Below are 27,337 nucleotides of genomic sequence, written 5' to 3'. Positions count from 1 at the left end.
CACTGCTGTTGGGGGTCTGCACTGAGGGAAAGCACTGTGTTTTGCTGTGAGACCTAAACAGCGTAGAGTGCAATGGCCCAGAAGGACAGGCTGGCCGCTGTCATGCTTGCCGGGCCCTGCCTGCCCACCTCCCCCATCATCCAGGCCTCTCATCTCCCTTTTCCGGGACTCTTGGAGACGGAGGGCATGGCAGGTGTGTCTTCCCAGGGCCTGTAGGTCCCCCTGCCCTTGGTGCTGATCGTGGAGCTGAGGCTGCATTCAGCACTGCACCTTGTGAAGCCCCTGCCTGTGCGGGCTGCCGGGGAGCCCCAGGGCGTGCTGTGTGCCTGTGCTTCTCAGGCCTGAGAGGGTAGGGGACCAGTAGTGGCCCTCTAGAATTTGAAACCAGGGAGGGGGAAGGGGCCGTCAAAGCATTTAATGACTCATTTTGCATATCCAGGATCTGACTCCTGAAGAGATTAAATAACAGTAATTAACATTTATCGAGGAGGTGAAGTTGGTAAGCAGCTTTCACGTATTAGCGCGTATCTTCCTCCTAACAACCCTATTAAGTACTACAATTATCCCCAGTTTAGTGATGAAGGCAGAGACACAGAGAGGTTAAGTTACCTGCCCAAGGGCATACAGCTTAGAAGATGAAGGAGCTGTCCCTCCCCACCCTCAGGGTCAGGCAGGAAAGGATAAGAATAACCAACCAGGGCTTCCCTGGTGGCGCAGTGGTTGAGAATCTGCCTGCCAATGCAGGGGACACGGGTTCGAGCCCTGGTCTGGGAAGATCCCACATGCCACGGAGCAACTGGGCCCGTGAGCCACAATTACTGAGCCTGCGCGTCTGGAGCCTGTGCTCCGCAACAAGAGAGGCCGCGATGGTGAGAGGCCTGCGCACCGCGATGAAGAGTGCTCCCCACTTGCCACAACTAGAGAAAGCCCTCGCACAGAAACGAAGACCCAACACAGTCATAAATAAATACATAAATAAATAAATAAATAAAAGAACGCGAATTTCTTTAAAAAAAAAAAAAAAGAATAACCAACCACATCTGTTCACAAAGAGAAACCGACAGGCCACACAGAAGGCCAGAGACTGGGCCAGCGTCACCCAGGAAGTTCCCATGAGGCCACGGGAAATGGGCCATCAAAGCCCCTGGCATAGCCCCTACCTGCCCCTGCAGCCTGGCATTTGGTGGTTCCCTGCCTCACTCCGCGGATGAGAGGTGAGGTGTACAGGTTTGCTGCCCACAGTCTCGGAAACCGCCCTGCAGCATGTGCGAGCGAATGCGGTCAGCATCCTGGCCGCTGCCGAACCTACCAGAGCGCAGCCGTATCTCGTTAAATGGCTCCCTGTGGGAAACGGGTTTTGTTGGTTTTTTTAAATGCGGTTTCACTGTTACTCCCGACCCCTGAATGGAGGCTGCTCTCCATAAATGTGGTGCGGCAAACCGGCAAACCTCTCTGCTCAGCCCTTACCACTGCTTGATCCCTTGAGGCATTTGTTTCTCTCACTTCCTCCAGGAATAGGGAGTTTCTCAGGTAGCATCAAGAACCCGTGGGTTGGAAGGAAATCAGAGGCAGAATCTGATCCCACTCCTGACTGCTGCTAACAGGAGCCCTTCAGGAGTAACAATTACCAACCAAAAAATAAATAAATCAGTAACAATTACCAAGAGGCTTAAAAGAAAGCCAGGCGCCCTTAAATTGGGGAGGAAACAAAAAGAAAGCTTTGTTCCCAAGGACCATTTCCAGTAATAAACCACCTCAAACCCTTAGTTAATTTTGTTTAGGAACAGTCTAAAAGCATGAAAGGACTGTAGATTTAAAAGGGTAGGGCCATATTATCGTTAGAAAAATTCAAAGAATATGCCCCCTGCCAACCTCCCCACCAAAACCTGAGTAAAGTACCTGAGAGAATTAGTCAAATTAGCACCCACATGCTAAAGTAATTGTATTTTTTCATATATATCAGACTCTTAAGTAACTGTTGACAGTTAACAGAGCTGATTCTTTCAGACTCAAAAGTGACGCTTTTATTCCCTTAAATAGCTTTTTTTGGGGGCTGCATTGGGTCTTCATTGCTGTACACGGGCTTTCTCTAGTTGCGGGACTGCTCTTCATTGTGCGGGCTTCTCACTGCCGTGGCTTCTCTTGCAGGGCAGGGCCGTGGCAGTGCCGTGGCAGCAAAGCAGCCTGCCGGTTGCCCTGGCCCTGCAGGAGGCTCCCCACCGCTCCCGCCCTCCCGGAGCCTCGCCAACCCCGTCCTCTGAGGTGGCCTGGGGTGGAGTGGAGGCCTCTGTGCCTTGGTGAGCAGCTGGTGCTGGGAACCCGTGCCCCGTCGTGTTTCGGGCCCTGTGCTGGGCTCGGGGTCCAGAGGAGAAAGACCACCCCGCCCAGGAGGGGAGCCAGACCCCGAACAAGTGTGGAAGTGCAGTGATGGAGGCGAGAGCAGAGAAACTTTAAAGAGAGGAGGATGGTAGAACACGATCAAACCTGCCCTGCTGCGTCTGATGACTACAAAGGTGCCTATGCTGGGTTTCTAGGGACCAGTTGGAGCTCCCCGGCCAGAGGATAAATCCACCTTAGGCTGAGAGCTAGCCTGTGCAGAGATGAGGCGGGGGATGGCAGGAGATGCCCTCGGAGAGGCCTGTGGTGTGGCCGGCTCATGGACCTGGCATCAGACCTGATCTGCAGGGTGCAGGGGCAGGGCCGGCATGTGACTGACGGGATGGAGGGCAGACCGAAGGAGAATATGAGAGATGGGGGCGGAACTTAGATAGCAGGGAAGGAACGAATACAGCAAGTGTGCCAAGTAAATCTGGCAGAGTAGGAAGGGAGGGTGCCAGCGGAGAGCCTCGCGGAGGGGCTGGAGGGAGAGGAAAAGGACTGGACGTTGAGGAGGCCCCGCTAGAGGAAGCCGCCCTGAGTGACGGGGCGCGGGAGTGAGCAAGGCGGAGGTGAGGGGTGCGGAGGGGCCGGCAGGCGTGACAGGGTTGCGGCGCGGGCAGGTGCAGAGGTGAGAGCACACCCCCCCTCCCTGGTGGACCAAAAGCCCCTGCATGTGGACAGCGGCTTTTTCCAATGCGTGTGGGTCCAATACGGTTCCCACCTGCGCGGCTCATAGTCACGCAGACAGTTTGAGACACGCACAACTCAGTACAAGGCAGAAAATGGCTAATACTCTAAGGGATTTTGAGAAGATACCAGGCCACGGTTAGAAACATGAGAAATAACCTTGAGCGCCAAGGCCCAGGACAGTATCATGGAGAAGGTGGCATGTGAGCTGGGAACGCGTGGGAGCCGTCGGGGAAGAGACGGAGGAGTGGACGCGTGAGGACTGAGCCATCATCGTGGACAACAGGACGGGGGAGCTCCTCCTGGTCCCACACCACGGCGGCGCTTCAGGTGCGCGCCATCCTCGCGTTTGACCAGTGTCGAGTTGGCAGGATGGCTGGGAGGGCAGCTGTCCACCCTGCAGAGTTAGCTCAGCTCTGATGAACTCCCCGGGTGCCGGGGTGGCGTCCTTACCCAGACTGAGCCCCAAAGCCTGGTGCCGTCCCGAGCACCAGGAATGCAGCTTCTCCAGCTCCCGGGCCTCTGTCCCTGTTGTGGCGACTGGCCAAGGCCAGGCTCTGCAATCAGACTGAGTCCCAGTGCGGTCCTGCCTCTACCCTGATTCAGCACAGCCGCACAGCCTCACCGCTCCATTTAAAGAGGATGATATCAGGAGGTCTTGAGGGCCCAGAGGGAGAGCAGGGCGGCCAGCCTAACGGGGCTGACCCACAGGCCTCCGCGCTCCCAATCAGAGTCGGCTTGCATGCTTGCGGTTCAAATGAGTGAGATGGAAAGTCCAGCCACAGGCAGCCCTGCTGCACTGTGGGGTTTCATTTTCTTCCTACGGCCTGGCTATCCTCACACGAACACTCAGGGTCTTCCAGCAATGCTGCCACGATCCACGCTGGAAAGAGGGGCTCCGGAGTGATTCTTGGAGGGCGGATCCAAGGTTTCTGCACAGACACGCCTTGCTCGACACTTGCCTTTGGCTGTGTTGCTTTGAGACTCTAGTCAGTTTGTCGTCATCCTTAACGTGTTTGTTTCTTTACAGTTCGAACAAGAAAATCAGCGCCTGATTGGTGAAATGAACAGCCTGTTTGACGAAGTGAGGTATGTGTGTGGTTCCTTTGTAAGCCGATGGCCTAGTTTACAACTTTCCCCAAAACTAGGAACTTTATTAATTTACTGTGGTGCCCAGGCATCCACATGTGGCCCTTGGGCCAAATGTAGCCCCCCTCCCGCCATTTAGGGGGTCACGGAAACTGCCTGAATTCACTGACTCCCCTCGACTTGTGGGCCTGTGAGATAACCCCACGGGCTGCTACGAGGCTCCCAGGTGCTGCTGCCCCATCCAAGAGGATCGGCTCATGAAGGCAGATGACACCAAACGTAATGACCACTGCCACGTGGGGGCTAGTTACACTTAATTACGCTAAGATGAAAGGGAGACCTCGTGAGGGACGGCTGACAGAGGGAAGCCCTGCAGATGGCTCCGCTGGGGTCCGGCTGCTCCCTCACCAGAGGGGTCAGCCACGCAGAAGGCCCGTGGCCGTGGCCGTGGCCGTGGCCCACACAGGTACGGTTGCCAGCCCTCCGGTGAAAGCAGTCGGGCCTCTTGCCCTGGGAATGCCGGGAGCATTCTGAAAGGATGCACCGAAACTCTTGTTGCCCTGTGGTCACTTCCCAAAAGAAGATGCGTCCTGACGTTGCACTTGCGCAGCCCTGGAGACTGAGTGCAGGTGTTTCCCTCTGACCGCTGCCCCCCGGCTCTTCCGCTGTCTCTGCCTTCGCAGGCGGGTCTCCCAGTCCTTCCTCAGAGACGGCACTCTCCCCGCCCTCACCCCTCCTTACTCCTCTCCCAAGTCTCCTCTCCTTCCCTCACCTGGTCTAGGGGGACTCGAGGCCCAAGCGACACAGCTAGGAATCATCTCCCCATCGAACATTTCCGCTTCCTCCTGGGCTGGGAGCTCAGCCGCTGCCTGTGCTAAAGCAGCTGTCAGCTCAGCCTCTAGACATGCACTCCCCGGCCTGCCCCAGGGTCACCCTTGCTGCCCATGAAACGGGGAGAAGCCCACACACTTAGTTGCTGATAGCCCAGCGTGGGATGTTTTCAGCCAGAATCAGGTTTCCTTTCAACAGGGAGTTGGGTTGAGTGGTGAATGCACTCTTCCCCCTAACCTGCTTAGAGGTAACAAAGTTGGGTGACAGCATATTCTGACGTTTTCTTTTGAATCCCCACCATGTGTCACTGTGTTGCTAGGACAGGGCTCAGCGTTAAAGGAGACTTTGCTTTGTGTGACTGGGCGCAGCTGCGTGCCCCTGGCCCAGGCACTGACTCAGGAGGCTGGGCCCCAGAGCCAGCTTATGCAGGGGGGCGGGGTGGGTTTCCAAACAGTCCAGTATGCCCCAGTAAGCTGAGGGATGTTAAAGGGGAACCAGTAAGGAGAGTGAATCTTCCTCTGCCCGTGTTCTCCTTCCCTGAGTCTGACGTGGCGTCCCCTCCCTCTCTCATGCCTTCACTTAGAAGAGACGACTTGTTTAGAAATGTGTGACACTGCTGTTAAGATCACCAAGTACTAATAGTTAATGTGTAATCTATTTTTTTTATGAAGGCAAATCGAAGGGAAAGTGGTTGAAATTTCCAGACTCCAAGAGATGTTCACAGAGAAGGTTTTACAACAAGTAAGAAAAAATATAGTTGTTTTAAGATTTAGCTTAAAACGGGGAGATACTAAGAACTCGGGACATTTCTTCTGAGGTCGTTGGGCCTCTGCAGCTGTGTGCCCAGAGCCTCTCCTTCCCTGGGAGCAGCCTCTGCGGTCCGGGGCAGCTCTCCACACGCCCCAGCCCTGTGCGGCGGAGCACGTGGGGGAGGGAGGCAGCTAGATTTTGGTTCTGGATGCCCTCTGGGAAGCTGGGGAGCCTCTCTGAACTACAGTTTTTTCGTCTGTAAAATAGAGTGGCCCCTGCATAATTGTCGTAAGGCTCCGAGATAACCCATGGAAAGCACCCAGCACGATGCATGAGTAGTAGCTTTTCAGTCAACGGTGTTACAAGCTCAGACTTGGCCCTCTCAGATGCCGGGTCCCCGCCATCTCAAGTGTCCCGTCCTCACAGGAAATGTGATTGTCCTCATACGTGGATTTTCATGTCATTTCTACCTGCCTACAGTTCTGAAATTCTTCCAGCAGCCACTAACTGGCAAAATTTTCAGACACCTGATAAATTCTCCCTGTTGTTTTTAGTATCCACAGACTGGAAGGGTTTGAAAGACAAAATTATTTTTCTCCACTGTGTTAGACTGGGCTACTTGGCTTAAGATACTCCACTCACAAAATGCCCCCTAAACCACACAGCCAGAGTCAAATCATTGCACATTGGGTACACAAGGTGGTTCATACGAGTTGCCCTTTTCACTAGCGTGTTGCAGGAACTATTCTAATATGTATCTGCTAAGCCTTCACTTGGAAGCCTGATGGCCATCAGTTCAGCCTCCGGACACAGAAAACCGCTCAGTCAGATGTCTCCCTCTCAGAGCACCCACTTGTCCTTAGAGGCAGCTCGGCGTGGCGGGAGGAGCTCAGAGCCCAGGTGGAGTCACACAGACGGCCCCCACCCGGTTCCCCATCACACGTCATGTGACCTGCGGCTCTCCTGAGCCCTTTCCCCCTCAGCAAAGCGGGGCTGAGGTCACCTGCGTCACTCTCAGGGGTGGTGAATAGGAGCCAGGGCCGCTCAGGCTGTCAGTCCTGGAACCAGGAGCCGTTGTAGTTTGTGGGCATGGCTGTGGCAGACCTGGGTAATGCACTGTTCACTAGCATGGCCAGAGCCATGGGCCAGGGGCCTTCACTACAGCAGGGCTGCTTACATGCAGCAAGGTACTCTGAGGTCCTGGGGCCCAAGTGCACTAAAAGCCCTTACTTTTCACGACCACTGCTTCTGCTCCTACACAGCCCAGCCACTGAGGAGCACTGATTGCCATTCACATTTGATTCTCAGTTGGGGGCTGGTTCTCGGTTAGGAAGCAGCAGTCCCGGGGTTCTGGACGTGTGCCCCAGGGGGTGGCAGAGAGCCACTCAGGGCCCCACCCTGTGTCACCCCCAGGGCTCCGGGCCTCGACCTGGGAGGGATTTGCAGAGCACAGGCTGAGCCCTGCCTGGCTCCCTCGGGGTTTCTAAGACCTGAGAAGAGCTGAGTCTGTCTGGGCCTCCTTATCTATGTTGCAAGGTGGTTCTTACCCGTCCTCTCATGGGAACAGTGGCCGTGGTCAGCCAGCCCCCACTTGGAGATTCTCTAAAAAAGCAAGATTTTGGAGCAAAGCAGTCCTTGGCCCTCAGGTCCTTAGACTATGTGGCATTCACTGCTGGGAATCGGATGGCTGAAGGTGGATTTCCTCTCTGCGGTACTGTATCAGTCAGGTTTCCCTAAAACCCTCCCCACCGCCCAGAGGGAGAGACAGTCCTGCTCCTTAGACCTCAGTGTGGTTCACAGCCGGTGCAGGGGTGCAGTGGTGGGTGATTAGCCAGCCACTCCTGTTGAAGCCCAGGATCCCATGTTTAAGCTTTCCAAGTATTTGCAGTAAAATTTTTGCAAACATCCTGCATACCATTTTGATTTTTAAGTTTTAGCTTTTTTTTTTTTTTAAGAGAGAGAAAATGGTGATATACAAAGTGCCATTTTGAAGCTAGCATGTATGTTTTAAAGCCACATGTGCTTCGAAGCCCCTGGCATGTGGTGGCCACTCTGCGATTGAACTCTTCCTGTCCAGTGAGTGGAGGAAGGCGGCCAGCCGGCGTGGAGGGAGCACGGGCACTGGGTCCGGTCCCAGTCCTGCAGCTTGGGTGCTGCGTGACTTTGGGCTTCTCTGTGCTTTAAATTCCCCTCTTGTAAATCAGAGTGTTGCCTACCTGTCGGGTGCTATGAGGACCCATGGGTTCATGGTATGTAAAGCCCCAGCACTTAGTAAGTGGCAGCTACTGTTTCTATCGTGACATACACTCGGCGAAGGAGGCGGCGGTTGTATTTATCTGCTGTTCTCTTCCCCAACAGGAAGCTGAGATTGACAGTATTCACCAATTAGTAGTAGGAGCAACTGAGAATATCAAGGAGGGCAATGAAGACATCAGAGAGGTGGGTACTCTCGGGGCACCGTGTCTGATTTGGAGGGGCGCTGAGTCCAGGCAGTAGTGTCCACCCGGTCAGGGCCCCGTGCACAGGGCTGGTCTCAGGACTGTGCGCTGGATGGGCCTGTTCCACCCTGCCAGGCCCAGGACCCCACCCACTGCCCTGCAGAGGAGCCAGCTGGGGTGCAGGGGTCCCTCCCTAAGTCCAGGCTGGGCCCCACAGGAGAGGTTGTTGGACCCCCTCCAAGGACCCAGAGCCCTGGTCGCTGTTTACAGGGCCACCGCAGTAGACTCTGTTGAGTGGACTTTATTTTCTGAGTGCAGTCCTCAGGTTTGGGTTGACGTGGGACCGTTCTTGGACCACTGCCGTCGCATTACTAGGAAACACACGTCAGGGTAGTGGACACACGCTCCGATCCTGTCTGTGTGGGTTTAACCCTGGGGTGGACGTGAGCCACTTTTCCTGGGAGAATTGTGCATGGTCTCCACATGATGACTAACCAGAGAGGGAGATGCAGCCCATTTGTCTAACAGACTTTAAACCCACTTTTTGGTTTTGCTTAATAATTAAGCCGTCTGTGCAAGGTAAGCATAGGCTTGAGCCGTCCACACAGTTACAGCCCCGCGGGGAGAGCATGTGCAGACACACGCGGCCGTTGAGAGCCTTTCAAACCAAAGCCCCTGTGCCCCGCCCCCCAGGCCATCAAGAACAACGCTGGCTTCCGCGTGTGGGTGCTCTTCTTCCTGGTAATGTGCTCCTTCTCCCTGCTCTTCCTCGACTGGTACGACGGCTAGGCGGCCACACCCGGCAGACGGCGCGCCGGGCACGCCGTCGTGGCCCCTGGCATTGGAGCCATCGGGGGGGGAGGGGGCACTGAGATATGTACTCACAAAGGGACACCCGACTTGTGGTTTTAAGCCCATTCAGTAGCTGAAAAAGAAAACAACACAACTAAAAGTGGTCTGCGTCGCAATCCTGAGGCCAGAAGAAAGGAACCTGGAGGGTGATTATTCCTGCACCTGACGGGGCTGCCCCGGGGAGCGGGGCACGCGGGCCTCCTGCTCCACAGACGTCTCAGGCTTAGAGGAGGCGCCGGCCTTTCCCTCCCGGTGGCAGCAGGAAGAGCGCTGGTCAGTACCTCCTCACAGCAGATGATGGATAGTTTCCTGTGGCTTCCTGTCTGCCTCAGCCAACTGATACACAGACTTGTCGTGCGGTAGAAAAGATATCACCTTCGCCTCGCCCTGTGAGTCTAGTAAATACAGCTACAGCCATTTAATGTATTGTTGGTGGGTCTAAGGTTAGAAAGTCAGGGCGTGCCCACCTGCCTCCTGTCCGGGAAGAAGTGTGGGGACGGGGCCTGGCTCCCCCCAGAACTGCTGCCCCCAACACTCTCCTGATGGGTGGGCAGGGGGTGGGGAAGGCCCGACTTGCGGCCACTGGGGCCCATGGAGCTTCGTCCAGAGAAGGACCTGGGCCGCTCCACCCACCCGAGCCCCAGGAATCAGGAACGCCTGCTCAACTCAGGCACAAGGCACCTGCGGCCACATCTGTGCAGAAAGTGCCCGGTGCACATGGGCCCCAGGGTGTGGGTTCGAGGGCTCTGCACAGACAGTCCGGGGAGCACCACAGGGGTCCTGTGTTCTTTATTTGCACAGAGTGAAAGTGTCAAAAGTTACATGTGAATGAGCTTACAGTCAATAAAATACATGTCTCCTAGAAAATACAAATAGGGTTGCCTTGGCACTGCATTGACACGGGCTGGAATTTGCTGATAGATGATATCTCTACACAGAAGAAGTTCTGGCACGTAGTTATTGCTCTTATGCGTCGGCACAGCTTCACAACATCCATGAGTCTGCGCCCACCCACTGCTCCAAGGTCATGGTCGTTGTTCCCAAATACCCTTGATAATAAAATATACTGTATGTTTTGGAAGCACGTTTCAGGAAACAGTAATGGAGTTGGCCATGACCACCATGCTTGTTCTCAACAGATCTTGCACTATTTGTCATTTATTTTTGATGTAAAAAAACAGTGAAACTTTTGACATGTCCACCAGAAACAACACATGTAAATAACATGGAAGAAAATGTCCATGAACGTCTTTTTTTCTATTTAATCATCTTACACACTTAGTTTATCTAACTGGCAATTTTGTAAACATATACTTTAATGTCAAGATTCAGGTTGAAACATAATTATCTTACAAAGATTGTGAATGAAAATGTCATAATTGGACTTGCAAGGTGTGACGCCAGCCCCCCGCCCCCAGCCTTTCCTGCCTGTTTCTTACATCAAAGGAGTTACATCTGTCCCACAAAATAAAAATTAAAGTAGCCTTGGCTTACCAGCAATTACACTTTCACTTTTCTCACCCAGCTAATTGTTTTAAAACTAAGTAGCTAATACGGCTGTCGGTGCAAACTTATTCATAATAGATGTGAACAAAAGGGCCGGTAGGTTTCATTCCTACTCAGCCCATCACAGAGCAGACGGACTAGCTACAGGGAGACGGGTTCTGCAGCCTGTGGCCCAGGGTCCCCTCTTCCCAGAGTCCCCACCTCACATGCTCCGACCCAGTCCACATGCACTGAGGGAAACACGGCTCCCCTGCCCAGCGGGCGCCCTCTGTACCGAGAGGCAGCGTTCTGCCCGCAGCAGTGACCCCTGCCCGAGCCGACCTGCTGCAGCGCCTGCGCACTCACGAGTGAGCATGGGGCAGGCGAGGGCACAACTGCGACCTGATGGCATCTTTCCTTCCTTCCCTCTGACGCTCACTATGGTGCATCTTGACCATTGGCACTATTGCCATTGGCAGGAGGTGGGAAGAAACGTGCAGTACAGCTTGCTCTTAGGAAAGCAAGGGATCACTCTAGATATGGCTATGGTGTAAGGTTTGCAAACGGCAAGGTGGTTTAAAAAAAAAAAATCAATCCCACAAAATGCATCATTTATCTGAAGTCCGAACCCCTTGCATACCCAGTGTAAATTTATTTTTTGACAGCATCCAATAAATCCCAGTAAAGTCACTAAATTAAGATTCTTTACCATGGAAAGTGGTGTCAGAGCTCTTTAAGCAATGCTGATATGCACTTGATTTTATGCCCGTGGGTGGTCTGCAGCAAGCTGTATTTGCAGAGCAGCATTAGCAAACAGAAGCAGTTGCACCATACATGAGTAACCTCTAAATTATCAGTAATTATATCTAATGAAATGTCCCTCAAAGTCCCTTTGTTACCTTCAAGTGACACTGCAAGGAACCTGCCCATCTCGCTAAGCGGATTTCTCAGCAGCCTCAGTCTCCTGCTCTGAGAGCTTCTCTTCCGACAGAACTGACATCCACGGCGACACCGAGCGGGTGATGCTCTGCTTGGCCAGGTTGTAGTGGTTGATGACGGTGTAAAATTTCTCCCGGGCGTTGGAGTCCTGCTCCGCATAGTAGCTCTCCAAGCCTTCTGGGATGCACTGGGTGTTCTGAAAGACAAGCGGCCCCTGAGACGCACGCACCGATGCAGGAGGCAGGCCCGTGAGTCTCCAGGCAGCACCCAACCCGTGGTCACCAGGCACCTCCCTGGGCTTGGAGGAGACTCAGAGATGAGCTGACTGCCTGACACTGATTGCATGGCAACAGGATGGACGTCTGTACAAGGCCGTGGCGACGGGACTTACACAGCAGGCCTTCCTGCTTCTTTAAAGATCTTACACTCGTTGCCATTTATTTTAAATCTCCTAGAAAACAATGGAACTTCTGACATGTCCACCAGAAGCAACATATTCAAACAGTGAAGGAAGGGGAGTCAGAAAGGCTCCTGGGAGCAGGGGTTGGGGGCACTTGACCCAAAGGAGCCAGTCCTCGGGGCAGGAGGACGGGGACGCAGGCTGAAGAGAGGCCCGCGGCCAGAGCAGAGGGTGAGGAGCCGCAGGGCACAAACGCTGGGGAGAAGGCAAGGGTCGGGGGGTCAGGACACACAACCTGCAAGGGCCTGGTAGGGAGCTGTGAGTGTGACCTTGAGATCCAGAGAGCCCAGGAAGCCACGAGGACCCCATGAGGGCACTTGAGGGTGGGGGGCTCTCGAGGGGCAGCTGTCCGCTAAGGGAGAGGCACTTCCCTACAGCCCGTGGAACCCTGGGGAGGCCGGGGGTGGGGAGGTCAGTCCCTAGCTCTCCTGTGCTCACTGGGGGTCTAGGGCCCCCAAGAAGTCAGGCTGCCTTCCCGTGTCCATCCAGCAGCCGGGCTAAGCCGCCGCCCACCCCGTCTCCACACGTCGCTTGCCAGGCCCTGAGGAAGGGGTCGCGGGCTGCACTCTGCCTCCCCCCGCCCTTCTCCCAGTGGCAGGCGGGCGCCTCGCGCCACGCTTCTCAGCCCTCCCGGCAGCCAGTAGAAGCCATGGGGCTAACTTCTGGCCAACGGGGTGTGCGGGGCTGTGACAGGAGCAGGTTCTGGGGCGCCCCACAGGGAAGCTGCCTGCCCTCCACTGCTCCCTTCTCTCAGCGGCTTTGATCGCTGGACTAACCTGCCTGGAGAGGGACAACACCCTGGGGGCCGGCAGCGCAACACGACAGAATCGGGGCTCCAGGAAGACCTCAGGGAGCCCCACTGCCTGCCAGCTGCGGCTTTAATGAGAGAGAGAGAGAGAGAGAGAGAGAGAGAGAGAAACCTTCCATCTGGCAGAAGGCACATTGCCTGTGTCTCTAAGCAACCAAAGCATTACAGGAACGCCAAGGTCTCCCTGTCACACAGTGAAGGGAGACTGCAGTTACAAGGGTCCTAGGCCTTGGCTACCTTCACAGTCACCAGGGAGACTTTTAAACCCCCCGATTCCCAGCACCGCCCGCAGGGTCCGGCTCGCACCCCCGAGCAGCATCTCAGCCAAGGCCACCTCGCTGGCAAAAGCGCAGCCAGGATTCTACCAACTCCTGGGGCCCAGCAGGACACCCCGCTGCTCGACGCGCTCCTCTGCCTCTCTGGGTGAGCCCAGCATGGAGACCGTGACAGAGTCTCTGATGGTCACCAGGATGGCCGGTGGCGGCTACTGCCCTGGGGACGTGGGCGCCAGCCTGGGATGCACGGGGGGACCTCCCCTGGGAGCCCTGTCCCTGCCCGACCTGGGTTTCTTCAGCCTCCGGAAGCTAAAGGCAGGTTAGCTCTGTCTCCCTGTTAAGGGGCTGCTCCTTGGGGTCTTTCTGCAGACCCAAGGCCCGTCTCCACATCCCAGCCCTGCCACCACACTGGTTCCTTCTGACAGGTGGCCGAGTGCCTTCCGGGCACAATGTCTCCCTGTGAGCTGAGATCTGTTAGTCCCATTTCAGTCACAGCAGGTGAGACCCAGAGAGGGGAAGGGACCACAGGGCAGTGTGGGAACCGAGCTCCAACCCGGGCCTCTGCTCAGTGCACTCCAGACGTCGCCCCGCCACCCGCAAAGCTGCCGATGGTGACTGCTCAGCCCAAAGGCAGAACAGTGAGAAACAAGGCAGTGAGGTCCCCCCGGGGTGCCGGAGCAGGACTGTACCCCCTGGCAGCTTCAAGTTCAGCCAGCGTTCCTCAGGCCCCAGCCCAGCACAGCCGGTCCCGGCTCGGCTCTCAGCATCCTCAGAGGGGGGTGTGGCGGAGCTCCGTCCGCAGGGCTCAGGGGGCTGGGCTGGAGGGGGGAGGTGCTGCCCGGGAGGTGCTGCTGAGGCCAGGACCAGGGGAACCCAGTGAATGCCACAGCCTTCGTCAGGCCCTCTTCGGGCACCAGGCGGGCACGTCACCCACTGGACCCGGAGGCCTCCCCGCTGTGCAGGTCCATTTGCCTGGTATCAGGAGCGGCCACACAGGGCCGAACAGATGATTTGTGGAGGAGAGAAGCGACCACATCCCGGTCTTAGAAAAGCTCCCATTTGAGCCAACGTAGAGGCCTGACCGAGTGTGACCCAGGGCCTCCTGTTCCACCTGTAAGTGAGCGAGCTCCCTCTCCGTCTGGATGGTTCTTACAGGGGTCACCAGCCCTGTGTCTGCGAAAAGGAGTGTCAGCCTGAGGTTAACAGGCTCTCCCACAGGTGGGCTGCCCGTCGGGGGCAGAGCCGCTCACGCCAGTTCTGGGCCAGGCCCTGGGGATACCACAGGCCCTGCGGAACCTGGCCCTGCAGCCCCGTGCCCACCCTGTGGCCTCCAATCAGGATCCAGCTCTGCTGCTCACACTAGGAAGGGGCAGGTGTGGCCACTCGGCAGAGGGAGGGCAGCGCTACCTGGCGCGGTTACTGGCGGATGTGATGGTGTCATGCCTGGTCCAGCCCAGGCCCACCTGGCTGCTATCTCATCACTCATGGGTCTGGGAGGATGGCAGGTGGTGAAGGATGGGACGTGGTTTGGGGGCAGGGGGGTTTAGAGAGCTCTGGGATCTGGCAGAGGTTTATAAATAAGTTGAATTTGACAGCAAATCCATCCATCCGCCTCTGTTCCCTGAGCCAGGGCCTCTCCTCAGAGATGCATGGCTCACTGCCGCTGGTTTAGTGAAGATGGAAGGGAAAATAATAAACGCGTGCTTTCCCCGCAGCCCTGATACCGCCCTGCCCCACGGAGAACTGGTCTCCTCACCAGGTCACTGACCCTGAAATACAGACCAGAAACACCTGCCAGCTAGCTACTTCCAGGAGAGAAATGACAAAGGGACGCAGTGTGTTTACGGCCCGGCACAGCTCCATGCAGCGTATCTGCGGGCTGAGGGCGGCAGGAGCGGGAGCTCACGTTACAGGCCGAGTTCACGGTCTGCCTGAGCCTCAGTTCCCTCGTCTATAGAAAGGGGCTGATGAGTCACCGCCCGGGCTGCTGTGAGGACTGCAACCAGCGCAGCACAGCAGACAGAAAAGATTAAAAGCCCACAGGGGCACCGCTGAGGTCATGCCCTTCCGTCATTGGCGTCCTGACCCCGGCCATGGCTGGGCACTGGGGAGCCGGGCCACTCTGCAGGGGCAAACCGTCTGTTCAGCCCAGGGCCAGCCCTCCAGGTGAACTGGCCCCTGTCCAGCAGGCCAGCGGCCACCCTCCTCCCCCACCTGCACTGCCACCTCTCCTTCACTCTGTCCTTGCCACCAGCACAGGGTCTGGCAAGACATTCTGAGGCCACCAACACCTGCTGAGGCCACCAACACCTGCTGAGGCCACCAGCACTTGCTGGGAAGAGAGTGACTCTGCTCCAGGCCAGGACAGGACTCCAGATGGGATGGGGCAGCCCTGCCCGCCAGGCAACCAGGACAGACGGTCCCTCTGCCACCCACACAGCGAGGCTGTAAGACGGGGGTGCTGGGGAGGCACTGCGGGGGGCGTGCTGGCGGCAGGCAAGGCCCCGGGGGAAGACGGCTTCCAGGGGTGTCCGGGAGCCACGCGGGAGTAGGATAGGGTGGGAGCTCCGGGGAAGCTGCGACCTGCCCCCTTTGGCTGGAGAGACCCCAGCAGAAACACATGTCAGCCGTGGGTGAGCTCAGGGAGGTCACAGAGCCTCTAACATGAAACGATGACAGGTGAGGGAACCCAGGAAAGTGTCCCAACAGCCCTGGCCCACGGTCCAGGAGGCCTGGCTATTAAACCTTACATACAAGCTCCCTGAGAGAAAGTCAGTCTACGGGGAGCACCCAACTGGAAACACCTTGTAGGGTCTGGGGCAGTTTTCTCCCATTATGTTAAGACCTTTCTGTAACACTCATCCAGTGATTTCATGGTTTAAAAAAAAAAACAAAAAAAACAGAAACCTAGGATCCTCCCCAGCCCGCATCTGCCTTTTGAAATCCCCTCGTGACACTCCCCAGCTTGGGCCCCTGCAAGAGGCTGGCGCGCCCCTCTGCGCGTCCCCCCCGTCAGCCCCTCCCTCGGGGCCCGGGGTCAGCAGGCCCGGCCCAGTCTGTCCTCAGCACAAGCTCAGGCCACAGCAGGTCCGCGCCAGCGCCCCCCGCTTATTCGGATCCCAGCCCGGACGAGCGCCGTGCTCCCCCAGGAAGGGGTGGCCACAGGCACGCGGTCACCACGTACTCCTCCTTGCCTAACTCTCGGCAGCATCCACATCATCTGGACATCAGTCTGCTGGCTTGCTGCTACACCATGAGCTCAGAGGGCAGGCCCCCGACACACCCTGTGCCCCGCGGCATGCCCAGCACCCCACCACGCACACAGGAGGCGGCAGTTAATAAATACATGCCGAATAAAGAAGGAAGTGCAGGGTGAGACTTTGGGTACGACGTCTCTGTACTCAACTTCCTGTTGGTAAAAGGGGGTCTGATGGCATCTACCCCACAGGGTTTCTGGGAGCATCAGAGATCTTAGTTAAAAGCCCCTTGTAAACTGTCGGGTGGTGGCATGTGATGCACGTGTACGAACACGCAAAAAGGAGGGAGGAAGGGGGCACACACACACTCACACCTTCCTTTCTCCAGACTTAGCCCAAGGGCCGTGGGATACAGACAGGCAGCTCCCCGGCCCTCCCAGTGACGTTCTCCAGGAAGGACACCACCCGTTAGATGCCAGTGGAAAATGCCAAGTCCCCAGAGGCGGAACAGTCTCTCAGGGGCTCTAAATTCCCAAGGCTGGCTGTGCACCGGAACCACCTGCAGAGCCTTGTAAACATGCACACACCTGCCGTCCAACGCTGCTGTGAGTCCGAGGCCTGGGCCTCATCTCCCTGGCTCCACCTGGACCAGGTTATCCAGCAGAACCTGGCCTTGCGGTACGGGAAAGGCAGTTTGGGCCCACTCCTCTCTCTGCCTCAGGCACAGAGAGAACGAGCCCGGAAGGAAGCCCTGCATCCTCCTGGTGGGGCTGTGGCCGCAGGTATCGGAGCCGTCTGCCTGGACGAGGACTCCAGTCCCCAGGGAAGTGGTCCTCCGTGCACCCGGGTTCCATCAGGGCATGGCTCCTGCGTCACCTTGGCTCCTCCTCCTTGACCTCAGGTCCTCCCCCCCTGCCCTACCCCTGACTCCCAGATTCACTCCTGTTCCATCCGCAGCACCCAGACCGGTCTAGACCCCCATCTCTTCCCTGGTCGCCTGCAGCAGCCTCCTGGGCCATCTCACTGCCTCCTGTCACTCCCTTCCAATCTGCAGCCTCCCCAGCCACCTGAGTGACCATCCCATCACCTCCCTCTCCTCCAGGGGCCTCTGGCCGGCACTCCAGTCTGGCCACAGCCAGCTCTTCCCCAACAAGGACCACGTACGGACCGGCCCAGCCAGCACCTGTGCGCCGCTCCTCCCCTCGCCCACGTGGCTCAGCCCTGCTGTCCTGCAGCATCAGCTCATGTGCTGCCCTCCTCGAAGTCCCAGCCCTCTGGATCAGCCTCCTTTAAACCATGGTGTCTCCTGAGCCTCCAAACAGATCATAAGTCCTCCAGCCCCAGCCCGGGGTGTGCACGGGCTGGTGGAAGGGGCCGGGGGCTTCCCCCTAACCAGACGCCCTTCCCCAGGTCCCTGCACGGCGCCCTCACGGGCCCCTTACGTGGTGGGCGCAAAACGCACACTTGCCGAGCGCAGAAGGGCTCAAGTGTCAGAAGCCTTGAAGCTGTGGAAGGAGGAACCCATACAAGGGCCTGTGTCCCTCACATCAGCAGCACCCAAACCGCAGCCGCCCAGTGGCGGCGACCGGGCTTGTTCTGCTCATGCCCAGTAGCACACACGACCGGGTTCTGCTTTCATTCCAGCAGCACCAAATCCTGGGACTGATCATGTTTTCCTCTTCGCACTGGCTCTGGGAAGTTCAGAACCAAAAGGGGGCCCAGGTGCTGAGTGTACGGGACACGGGAGCAAGTCCACGGCCTGTGCGTTTCACTCCTCCTGCTTCTCCCTTCACCCCACCCCCTCCCTTATTTTGCTCCCCTTAATCCTGCGGCCCCATGTGTCTGCTTCTCTGCCACTTGTAGCCTTTGGGGAAGGAGGCATCACATCAGCAAAGCGAGCATCGAGCGTGGAGAGCCCAGCGGCATGGCGGGCAGACCAGGGTCTGCGGTCGGGAGGCTGGGGTCGCCCGGCCCTGCTCCCAAACCCGAGTGGCGGTGCAGGTCTTCCTCTCCCGGGACGTCTGCTTCCTGGCATGTCCCCTCATCACTCACTGCCCCCCCCAGGGGATGTGCTGGGCCTGCAGACAGGAGCCTCCCTTTCACAGGCCCCGTCGTGACCCTGCTTCCCTGCCCGCAGGGTCCCCATGGGGAGCTCCCGCCAGGCCCCCTCACCACCCCTGCCGCTCCAGCCCTGTCATGAGTCACGCGGGGGGACGAGGCGCCAAAGGCATCGGGGGCCCAGGGGATGGGGGGGGCTTACCTTGAGGACGAAGCCGTCGGGGCAGGCACGGTCATACTTGTACACCTTGTAGACGACCAGGAAGACGACACAGGTGAGGAAGGCCAGGGCAAAGAGCACCAGCACGGACACCTGTGGGCGGGGGCGGGGCCGTCAGCAGGGCTGAGGGGTGGCCACGCAGACACGCCCACACACAGATGCACACAGACACACACACAGGCCCGCGGGCGGCTGTACACGGGCACCATCTCCGGAAGGAGGCACGGAACACAGAACTGGCAGGCCTCTGGTGATGAGCGGTCAGCGGAGTCACTTTATACTGGACAACTTTTTGTACCATCTTCGTTTTTTCACCACAAGCATGCATCACCTTCATTTTAAATTAGCCATTTCTAGTATTCCAGGCCTTGCACAGAGAGCTCGGGGGACAGATAGAGATCAGGCCTCATGGACATCGGACACACCATCGAGCCGTGGGCGTGGGCTGCCCTTCTGATGCTGCGGGTCACCACAGTGACGCATCAGCCAACAGCTAATCAGCTGTTCCAGAGACACCCCTGAGCCCTGGACACCAGCCCTGCCCTTGACCTGGGGCCAGCTGAGCAGGACAGACAGACCCTCCCGGGCCCCTATCACCCCCACTCTGGACAGTTTCCTGCGTGTTCAGTTACAGCCTGTCCTCCCCACCCTGGAGGGCGGTCCCCATTAGCATGGGGACTCAGCGTTCCGCACCGTGGCTGGACCACGGGACGTACTCAGGAATGTCGGCAGATGATGCATGACAGCCCATGAGCAGAGTGGGCCAGCGATGGGAGACCTCCCCACTGCAGGGCCTGGGGCACGGGGGAAGAAATGATGCTGCATCTGGCCTTGAAGGTGCTTCCTGGCTGCTGGGAGCCGCTGGACAGGGGCGAGAGCGTGTCCTGGGCTGAAAGGGCGTGCAGAGGCCCCACGGGTCAGGTCGGGAGGTGTGACCAGGAACAGCGGCACCCAGGCCCCCAGCCCAGCCCCACTACTCCCTCTCTTCTCCCCACACGGCCACCCTGGCCACCGGCCACTGCTGCCCGGGCTATGAGTCCCCACCTCCAACCACCCAGCTCACGCTCACTGCAGCCTGGGCGACACCGGTCCCCTCTGTGTCCCCCACCCAGGGAACAGCCCCTCAGACCCCCAAGCAAGCAAGGAGTCTCTGTGTCACCCCCAAGGAGGCCCTTCCTGCCCATCTCTGCAGTCCGTCCCCGTCAACATCTCCGTCCTCTACCCCCTGTTCTTCCCGTGACCCCTCACCTGGGCTGTCAGGGCTGTCACCCTCTCTAGTCACTCCAGCCTGTCTGGACAACCCGCCTGCACGTGGAGCCTGCGTCTGACAAGGGGACACGGGTGGCGTCACGGCTGCCTCCAGGCCCAAAGCGCCCCCAGGGAAGGTGCCATCTGGGTTCCGGTGGCCGCTATAGCACGTGGGCAAGGACAAGACCACCCGGCCCAGGTGGGCAGCCCGGGGAGACCGCAGAGGCAGCTGAGTATGGAGCTGGGTGACAAAGGAGGCTGAATCTGAGGAAGGAGGGGGCAGTGGCCCTGGGGACACGCGGCGGCCGAGGGAGCAGCAGAGTATGTGAGGGGCTTTCTGACGGGGGTGGCAGCCCTGCCGGTGCCCGGCGCCCAGGAGGGGCAGCCAGATTCTGGGTAAGTCACCCAACTCCTCCAGGCCCAGGCTCCTGCCAGCCAATGGCAGTGAGAGGACCCAGCTCCCGGGGCTGGTGGGAGGGTGGAGGGCTCAATGCTGTGCTGCTGAGGACAGCACCTAGGCACAGTGGATGCTCTGGAAGGAAGTGTTTGCTATTGTTGCTGCAACTGTCACCACAGCCATTCCCTTGCTCACTCGGGTCACACAGTTGGCAGATGCAGAGCTGGGCTCTCAGCCCAGGCCACAGAGCCTCCCCCAGGCCCGCCACCCTATCCTACCTGAGCCCCTCCCCACACTCACCTGACTACTGCTCACCCAAATCTGCCCTGCCTGGGACCCAGCTACCCACTGGCGGCCCCTGGGGGCAGCAAGGGCCACTTCAGCAGCTCTTTCCACAGTCTAGAATAGCAGGGTTGTCCATAGGGAGAGCTGTATTTAAAATAACTGAACTCCTTCGTAACCCTCTATATTTTGGGCATTTGAAAACATTATTCCAAGAAGAGGTCCATGGCACACAACAGGTTAAGAAGCCCTGTTAGAATATGTCCTCCTCAATAAAATATTAGCGAACTGAATTCAACTATATGTTAAATACACGCACCATGATCAAGTGGGATTCATTCCATGGTTGCAAGGATGGTTCCAACATCCACAAAATCAATGTGACATATCACATTAACAAAATGAAGGATAAAAATCATATGACCATCTCAACAGATGCAGAAAAAGCATTTGACAAAATTCAACATGCATTTATGATAAAAATTCTCAACAAGTGGGTACAGAGGGAATGTACATAATAAAGACCATATATGACAAGCCCACAGCTAACAGCATACTCAATGGTGAAAAGCTGAAAGCTTCTCCTCTAAGATCAGGAACAAGAAAGGGATGGCCACTCTTGCCAATTTTATTTAACATAGTATTACAAATCCTAGCCAGGACAATTAGGCAAGAAAAAGAAATAAAAGGCATCCAAATTAGAAAGGAAGAAGTAAAACTGTTACAATTTGCAAATGACAAAGTATCTATAGAAAACCCCAAAGACCACCAAATAACTGTTAGAACTAATCAACAAATTAAAGTTGCAGGATATAAAATCAACATACAAAAATCTGTTGCATTTCTATACACTAATAAGTGAACTATCAGAAGAGTAATTAAGAAAACAATTCCACTTACAACTGCATCCCAAAGAATAAAACATCTAGGAATAAATTTAACCAAGGAGGTAAAAGACCTGTACACTGAAAACTATTTACAGACAGTGATGAAAAAAATTGAAGAAGACACAAAAAAATGGAAAGATATTCTGTGCTCATGCATTGGAAGAATTAATATTGTTAAAATGTCCACACTACCACTACCCAAAGCAATCTACAGATTCAATGCAATCCCTATCAAAATTACATATTCATTTTTCACAGAAATAGAACAAACTATCTTCCAATTTGTGTCAACCATAAAATAGCCAAAGCAATCTTAAGAAGAAGAAAATTGGAGGCATCATGTGCCCTGATTTCAAACTATATCACAAAGGTATTCAAAACAGTATGGTAGTGGTGTAAAAACAGACACATAGACTATGGAACAGAGAAGAGAGCCCATAAATAAACCCACATGTGTATGGTCAATTAGTTTACGACAAAGGAGCCAAGAATATAAAATGAGGAAAGAACAGTCTCTTCAATAAACGGCGCTGGGAAAACTGGAGAGCCTCATGTAAAAGAATAAAACTCAACCACTAACACCATATACAAACATTAACCCAAGACGGATTAAAGACTTGAACGTAGGACCTGAAACCATAAAACTCCTAGAAGAAAACACAGGTGATAAGCTCCTTGACATTGGTCTTGGCAATGATTTGTTGTATTTGACCCCAAAAGCAAAAGCAACAAAAGCAAAAATAAACAAGCAGGACTACATCAAGCTAAAAAGCTTCTGCATAGCAAAGGAAATCATCAACAAAATTAAAAAGCAACCTACTGAATGGGAAGGAATATCTGTAAATCATATATCTGATAAGGGGTTAATATAAAAATATGTAAAGAACTCATAGAACTCCAGAGCAAAAACCAAAGAATCCAACTAAAGAATGGGCAGAGGAACTGCATAGGCACTTTTTTCCAGAGAAGACATACAGATGGCCAACAGGTACATGAAAAGGTGCTCAACATCACTAACCATCAGAGAATTGCAAATCAAAACCATAATGAGATATCACCTCACATCTATTAGAATGGCTATTTTCAAAAAGAAAAGAAACAGTAACGGTCAGAAAGGACACAGAGAAAAGGAAACTCTCGTGCAATATTGGTGGGAAGGTCAACTGGTGCAGCCACTACGGAAAACAATTCAGAGGTTCCTCAAAAAACTAAAAATAGAACTACTGGGACTTCCCTGGTGATGCCGTGGTTAAGAATCCGCCTGCCAATGCAGGGGACACAGGTTCGAGCCCTGGTCTGGGATGATCCCACATGCCACGGAACAACTAAGCCTGCGAGCCACAACTACTGAGCCCACATGCCACAACTACTGAAGCCCACGCACCTAGAGCCTGTGCTCCGCAACGAGAAGCCACCACAATGAGAAGCCTGTGCACCGCAATGAAGACCCAACACAGCCAAAAATAAATGAATAAATAGATTTATAAAAAAAAAAAAAAAAGAACTACCATGTGATCCAACAATCCCACTTCTGGGTATTTATCTGAAGGAAATGAAAAAACTAACTTGAAAAGATGTCTGCACCCCCATGTTTACTGCAGCATTATTTACAATGGCCAAGATACAGAAGCAACCTAAGTGTCCATCAGTGGATGAATGGATAAATATGTGGAATATATATTCAACGGACTATTATTCAGCCATAAAAAGAAGGAAATCTTGCCATTTGTAACAACATGGGTGGACCTTGAAGGCATTATACTAAGTGAGATAAGTCAGACCAAGTAAAACAAATACTGTTCAAGCTCACTTATATGTGGAATCTTAAAAAAAATAAAAATAAAAACTGAGCTCATAAATACAGAGATCAAAATGGTGGTACCAGAGGCAGGGGGGTAGGGGAAACGGGTGAAGGGGGTCAAAAGGTACACACTTCCAATTAAAGATAAATAAGTCCTGGGGATGTAGTATACAGCATGGTGACTATAGTTAATAAAACTGTGCTGCGTATCTGAAAGTTGCTAAGAAAGTAGCTCTTAAAAGGTCTCATCACAAGAAAAAATATTGTAGCTGTGTGGTGACAGATGTTAACTAGACTTACAGCGTGATCATTTCTCAATCACACAAATATTGAATCATTCTGTTGCACAGCTGAAACTGAAATATTGCTATATGTCAACTACATTTCAATTTTTTTTAAAAGAGTATAGGGACTTCCCTGGTGGCGCAGTGGTTAAGAATCCGCCTGCCAATGCAGGGGACACGGGTTTGAGCCCTGGTCCAGGAAGATCCCACATGCCGTGGAGCAACTAAGCCCATGCGCCACAACTACTGAGCCTGCGCTCTAGAGCCCGCGAGCCACAACTACTGAGCCCGCGAGCCACAACTACTGAAGCTCACACGCTTAGAGCCCGTGCTCCGCAACAAGAGAAGCCACGGCGATGAGAAGCCCACGCACCACAACGAAGAGTAGCCCCCACTCGCCACAACTAGAGAAAGCCCGCGCACAGCAACAAAGACCCAATGCAGCCAAAAATAAATAAATAAAATAAATAAATTTTTTTAAATTTAATTAAAAAATATAAAAAAGAGTATAATCTCAAGTCTTGGAGAGACGTGCATCCTTAAACCTATCCCTTGAATCAGAAGCCACGTGGAGTTTGGTTCACAGCACCCCATCTGTTTAGGTATAAAAAGAACCCCCCTCTTTCCGCAGGACCATGGGGAACCACCTCCTCGGGGCCCTCCTCCTGGAACCTGGCCTGGGCCTTCCATCCAGGATTCCTGGGCCCGATGGCCGAGGAGCTCACAGAACTGAGAAATGGGAACACGACAGTCCCCCGAGCAGCCGAGGGAGACGGCAAAGGAATAGATCCCCGGAGAGTCAGCAGGAGGCATGGGGCATGGCAAACCCCAGCCCCCAATGGCGGGCTGTCCCACTCCCCCTCCACGCCTCGGTGAACCCCGGGCCTCTCCCAGGCCCCAGAGTCGGCTTGGAGCTGCAGAGCACCCTGTGGGGAGTGGGGGGAGAAATGTGGGTTCACATTTCCCTACATGGCATGGTGTCCCCTGCAGTCACCACGGCCCGAGAAGCGAGCCACAGGCCTTTCCAGGAAGATCCCCAACTGGCTCCGAACTGGATTCCGGCTCTGCCACCCACCACCTGTGTGACGAGCAGGTCGCCTGCGCATCTCGTCTCTGAAGAAGGGACAAGGCCTCACACTCTTACACGTTTATCAAGAGAATGAAAAGCTATCAAGGGCTCGAGAGCATGTTCTCAGCCCCACGTGCTGCACCTGGTCAAGGTTGAATTGTGCCCCGCCCCCCCCCCAAAAAGTGGAAGTCCTAAGCCTGGCACCTGTGAATGTGACCTCATTTAGAAATAGGGTCCTTGCAGGTGTGATTCATTTAACTGAGGTCATCGGGTGAGCCCTAATCCAGTATGACTGTGTCATGAAAATGGGACATATGGACACAGAGGTGCACGCACATGGCCACGTGAAGACGGAGGATGGAGTGATGCACCTTCAAGCCACGGAAAGCCAGGGATTGCCGGCAACGCCCCGCCCCGCCCCAGGAGCCAGGAGGAGGCAAGGAAGGGTCCTCTCCCCTGGAGTCTTCAGAGGGAGCACGGCCCTGCCGGCACCTCAGTCTTGGACCTCTGGCCTCCAGAACCGGGAGACGATACATCTCTGCTGTTGGAGTCCTCCAGTCGATGTACTTTGTCCCGGCAGCCCTAGCAAACTAACACAGCCCCTAACACCAAGGCTGTTTTAGGCCCTGAGTGGTCAGCACTGGCTCACCTCCCCTGAAGGTCACCCTTGTCCCTTCCCCAACATGGCCAGACTGGCGGCCTTCCCTCCTCCTCACCAAAGCCCTGGCCAGGCCCGCTGCCTCCCGGAGGGCTCTGGAACGTTCCAGCCTCTCCGGACACCGAGAGCACATGTGTCCCCCATAACCCAGTATCTACCATTTCCTGAGTCAAGTGAAATGAAACTCTGTCCCAGTTTGGAGAGTTTCATGAACCTCCCTCACCTCCCACCCCCATGAGACACTAAGAATATTCCAGAACAGAATGTGAAATCACTTAGCCAGACATACCTGTTTCCTCCAGGCCCTGGGACAGGCCGTGGCTGTAAGCGCCCTGGAGAGCCGCGATCGCCCGAGGCGCCATCTCTCAGCCAATTCTGAAACTCTGGCCGAGAGACAAGCCACCATCCACTGCCCAAGGTGTGTCAAGGGCCCTGGGTTCTAGGCCTGCTCAGCCAACACACGCAGTGACCCTGGAAAGGGCATCGCCCCCTGACCCTCGGTCCCCTCTCAGCTGTGAAGGGCGAGCACCCACATTTACAGTGGGGAGTCCGGGAGACCTGGGCAGAGCAGCCCCTCACTGAACAACATAAGTCCCACTCCCTCAGGGCTGTGGCCTCAGAGCAAGGAAGATGCCTGGAGACCGACCATCAAATCCAGCACCTTCCTGTACACGTGACGGAGGCCCAGCCACTGAAAAGGCAGCACCTTCAAGGGGAACAACGGGACGCCCAGGTGGCCGAAGAGCCCGGGGCGCACACAAGAGGAGGGGCGGCCGCCACCTCAGTGACCCGACCTGAGCACAGAAAAGGCCCCAGCAGCGCTGTGTATTAGAATCACAGGAGCCTCCAAGGATCCCGATACCCAGACCCCAGATTGGGAGACCCTGACACCCGGCCCCCAGGCCGGGACACCCCGACACCCGGCCCCCAGGCCGGGACACCCCGATACCCGGACACCAGACCGGGAGATCCCCATACCCGGACCCCAGGCCGGAAGACCCCAACACCCGGACCCCAGGCCGGGAGACCCCGACACCTGGCCCCCAGACCGGGAGACCCCGACATCCGGACCCCAGGCCGGGAGACCCCGACACCCGGACCCCAGGCCGGGAGACCCCGACACCCAGACCCCAGGCCAGGAGACCCCGATACCCGGCCCCCAGAATGGGAGCAACACCCAAGCATCAGTATGTGAGCCCACCCCCCACCCCCGAACACCTCCTGTGCGCAGCCTTGCTGAGAACCGTGGGGATGAACAGAGGATCCCACTTCTGCATCGAATGCCTGCAGCCAGGGGGCTCCTGAGCTCCCACCCAAGCTTTGCCCTGTTGCACCAAAACACCATATTGATGGTAGCTCCAGAAACTCTGTTGCCTCTGCACTATGTACGGTAGGCGGTTTAAATAAAGCTTGTACACTCCTACGACAGCACCTGCAAGGCCATGTTACTGACTACATCTTACCAGTGGGGCACCGGAGGCCCAGACATGTAGACAAGTAGGCCAAGGGAAGCCGGCTGATACCCTACAGGTATCCAGGTCCTAATCCCTGGAACCTGCACATGCTACTTTATATGGTAAAAGGGACTCTGCAGATATGATCAAGTCAAGGATCTTGAGATGGAAGATTATCCTGGATTATCCAGAGGGGCCCTCAGTGGAATCACAGGCGCCCTTATAAGAGGGAGGCAGAGGGCGAATCTGCCACAGAGGAGACGGCGATGGGAAGACAGAGCCGAGAGAGATTGGAGATGCTGTGCTGCAGGCTTTGCAGGTGGAGGGAGGAGCTGCAAGCCAAGGAATGCGAGGAGCACACCTCCAGAGGCTGCAAGAGGAAGCACAGCCAGTGAGACTGATTTAGGACCTCTGGCCTCCAGGACTGTCAGAGAATGAATGCGTGTGGTTTTAAGCCACTCAGCTGCCCCAGGAAACTAATTCACCTCCTTGCAAGCCCATCTCCCCATAGACCGAGCCCCTGCGGGCAGGGCTGAAACCACACAACAGGCAGTGGGAGAGGAGTGAATGAGTCAGTGGGTGGATGCAGCTGGCAGGTAGCCTATCCCCCAGTGAGTACTTACAGGGCAGCCCTTGGGTGCCAGGAGCCAACCCGGAGCATCTATACATCAAGTGGAACATAAATTCAGTTTGCTGGGTTTTATTAAGGAAATGATCATGCACAGGAAGGGGGCAGGACCCCGGGCAGCTCTGCCCTCCAGGGGCCCCTGGAGGCCGGGACCCGGGTGG

The 27,337-nt window shown here is 55.6% G+C and overlaps 2 protein-coding genes across 5 annotated transcripts in view; one reads left to right on the top strand and one right to left on the bottom strand.

Moving 5' to 3' along the window:
- Positions 1 to 9,899, top strand: part of STX18 (syntaxin 18) — a 120,735-nt gene extending 110,836 nt beyond the window's left edge. For all 3 annotated transcript variants that reach the window (XM_007190961.2, XM_028168660.2, XM_028168659.2), the window contains 4 exons: positions 4,097 to 4,155; positions 5,658 to 5,727; positions 8,095 to 8,175; positions 8,868 to 9,899. In XM_007190961.2, coding sequence (XP_007191023.1) covers positions 4,097 to 4,155; positions 5,658 to 5,727; positions 8,095 to 8,175; positions 8,868 to 8,963 — 306 coding nt within the window. In that variant the 3' untranslated portion in view covers positions 8,964 to 9,899. The remainder of the gene's footprint in view (positions 1 to 4,096; positions 4,156 to 5,657; positions 5,728 to 8,094; positions 8,176 to 8,867) is intronic.
- A 267-nt stretch (positions 9,900 to 10,166) lies between these two features.
- NSG1 (neuronal vesicle trafficking associated 1) overlaps positions 10,167 to 27,337 on the bottom strand; it is a 31,052-nt gene continuing 13,881 nt past the window's right edge. For both annotated transcript variants that reach the window (XM_057546609.1, XM_057546610.1), the window contains exons 4-5: positions 18,451 to 18,561; positions 10,167 to 11,646 (exon numbers count right to left, since the gene is read on the bottom strand). In XM_057546609.1, coding sequence (XP_057402592.1) covers positions 11,446 to 11,646; positions 18,451 to 18,561 — 312 coding nt within the window. In that variant the 3' untranslated portion in view covers positions 10,167 to 11,445. The remainder of the gene's footprint in view (positions 11,647 to 18,450; positions 18,562 to 27,337) is intronic.

Source organism: Balaenoptera acutorostrata, chromosome 5 (assembly GCF_949987535.1).
Source record: "Balaenoptera acutorostrata chromosome 5, mBalAcu1.1, whole genome shotgun sequence".
Lineage (NCBI taxonomy): Eukaryota > Metazoa > Chordata > Mammalia > Artiodactyla > Balaenopteridae > Balaenoptera > Balaenoptera acutorostrata.
The sequence above is the reverse complement of the archived record's forward strand: the minus strand, read 5'-3'. Positions and strand labels throughout refer to the sequence as shown.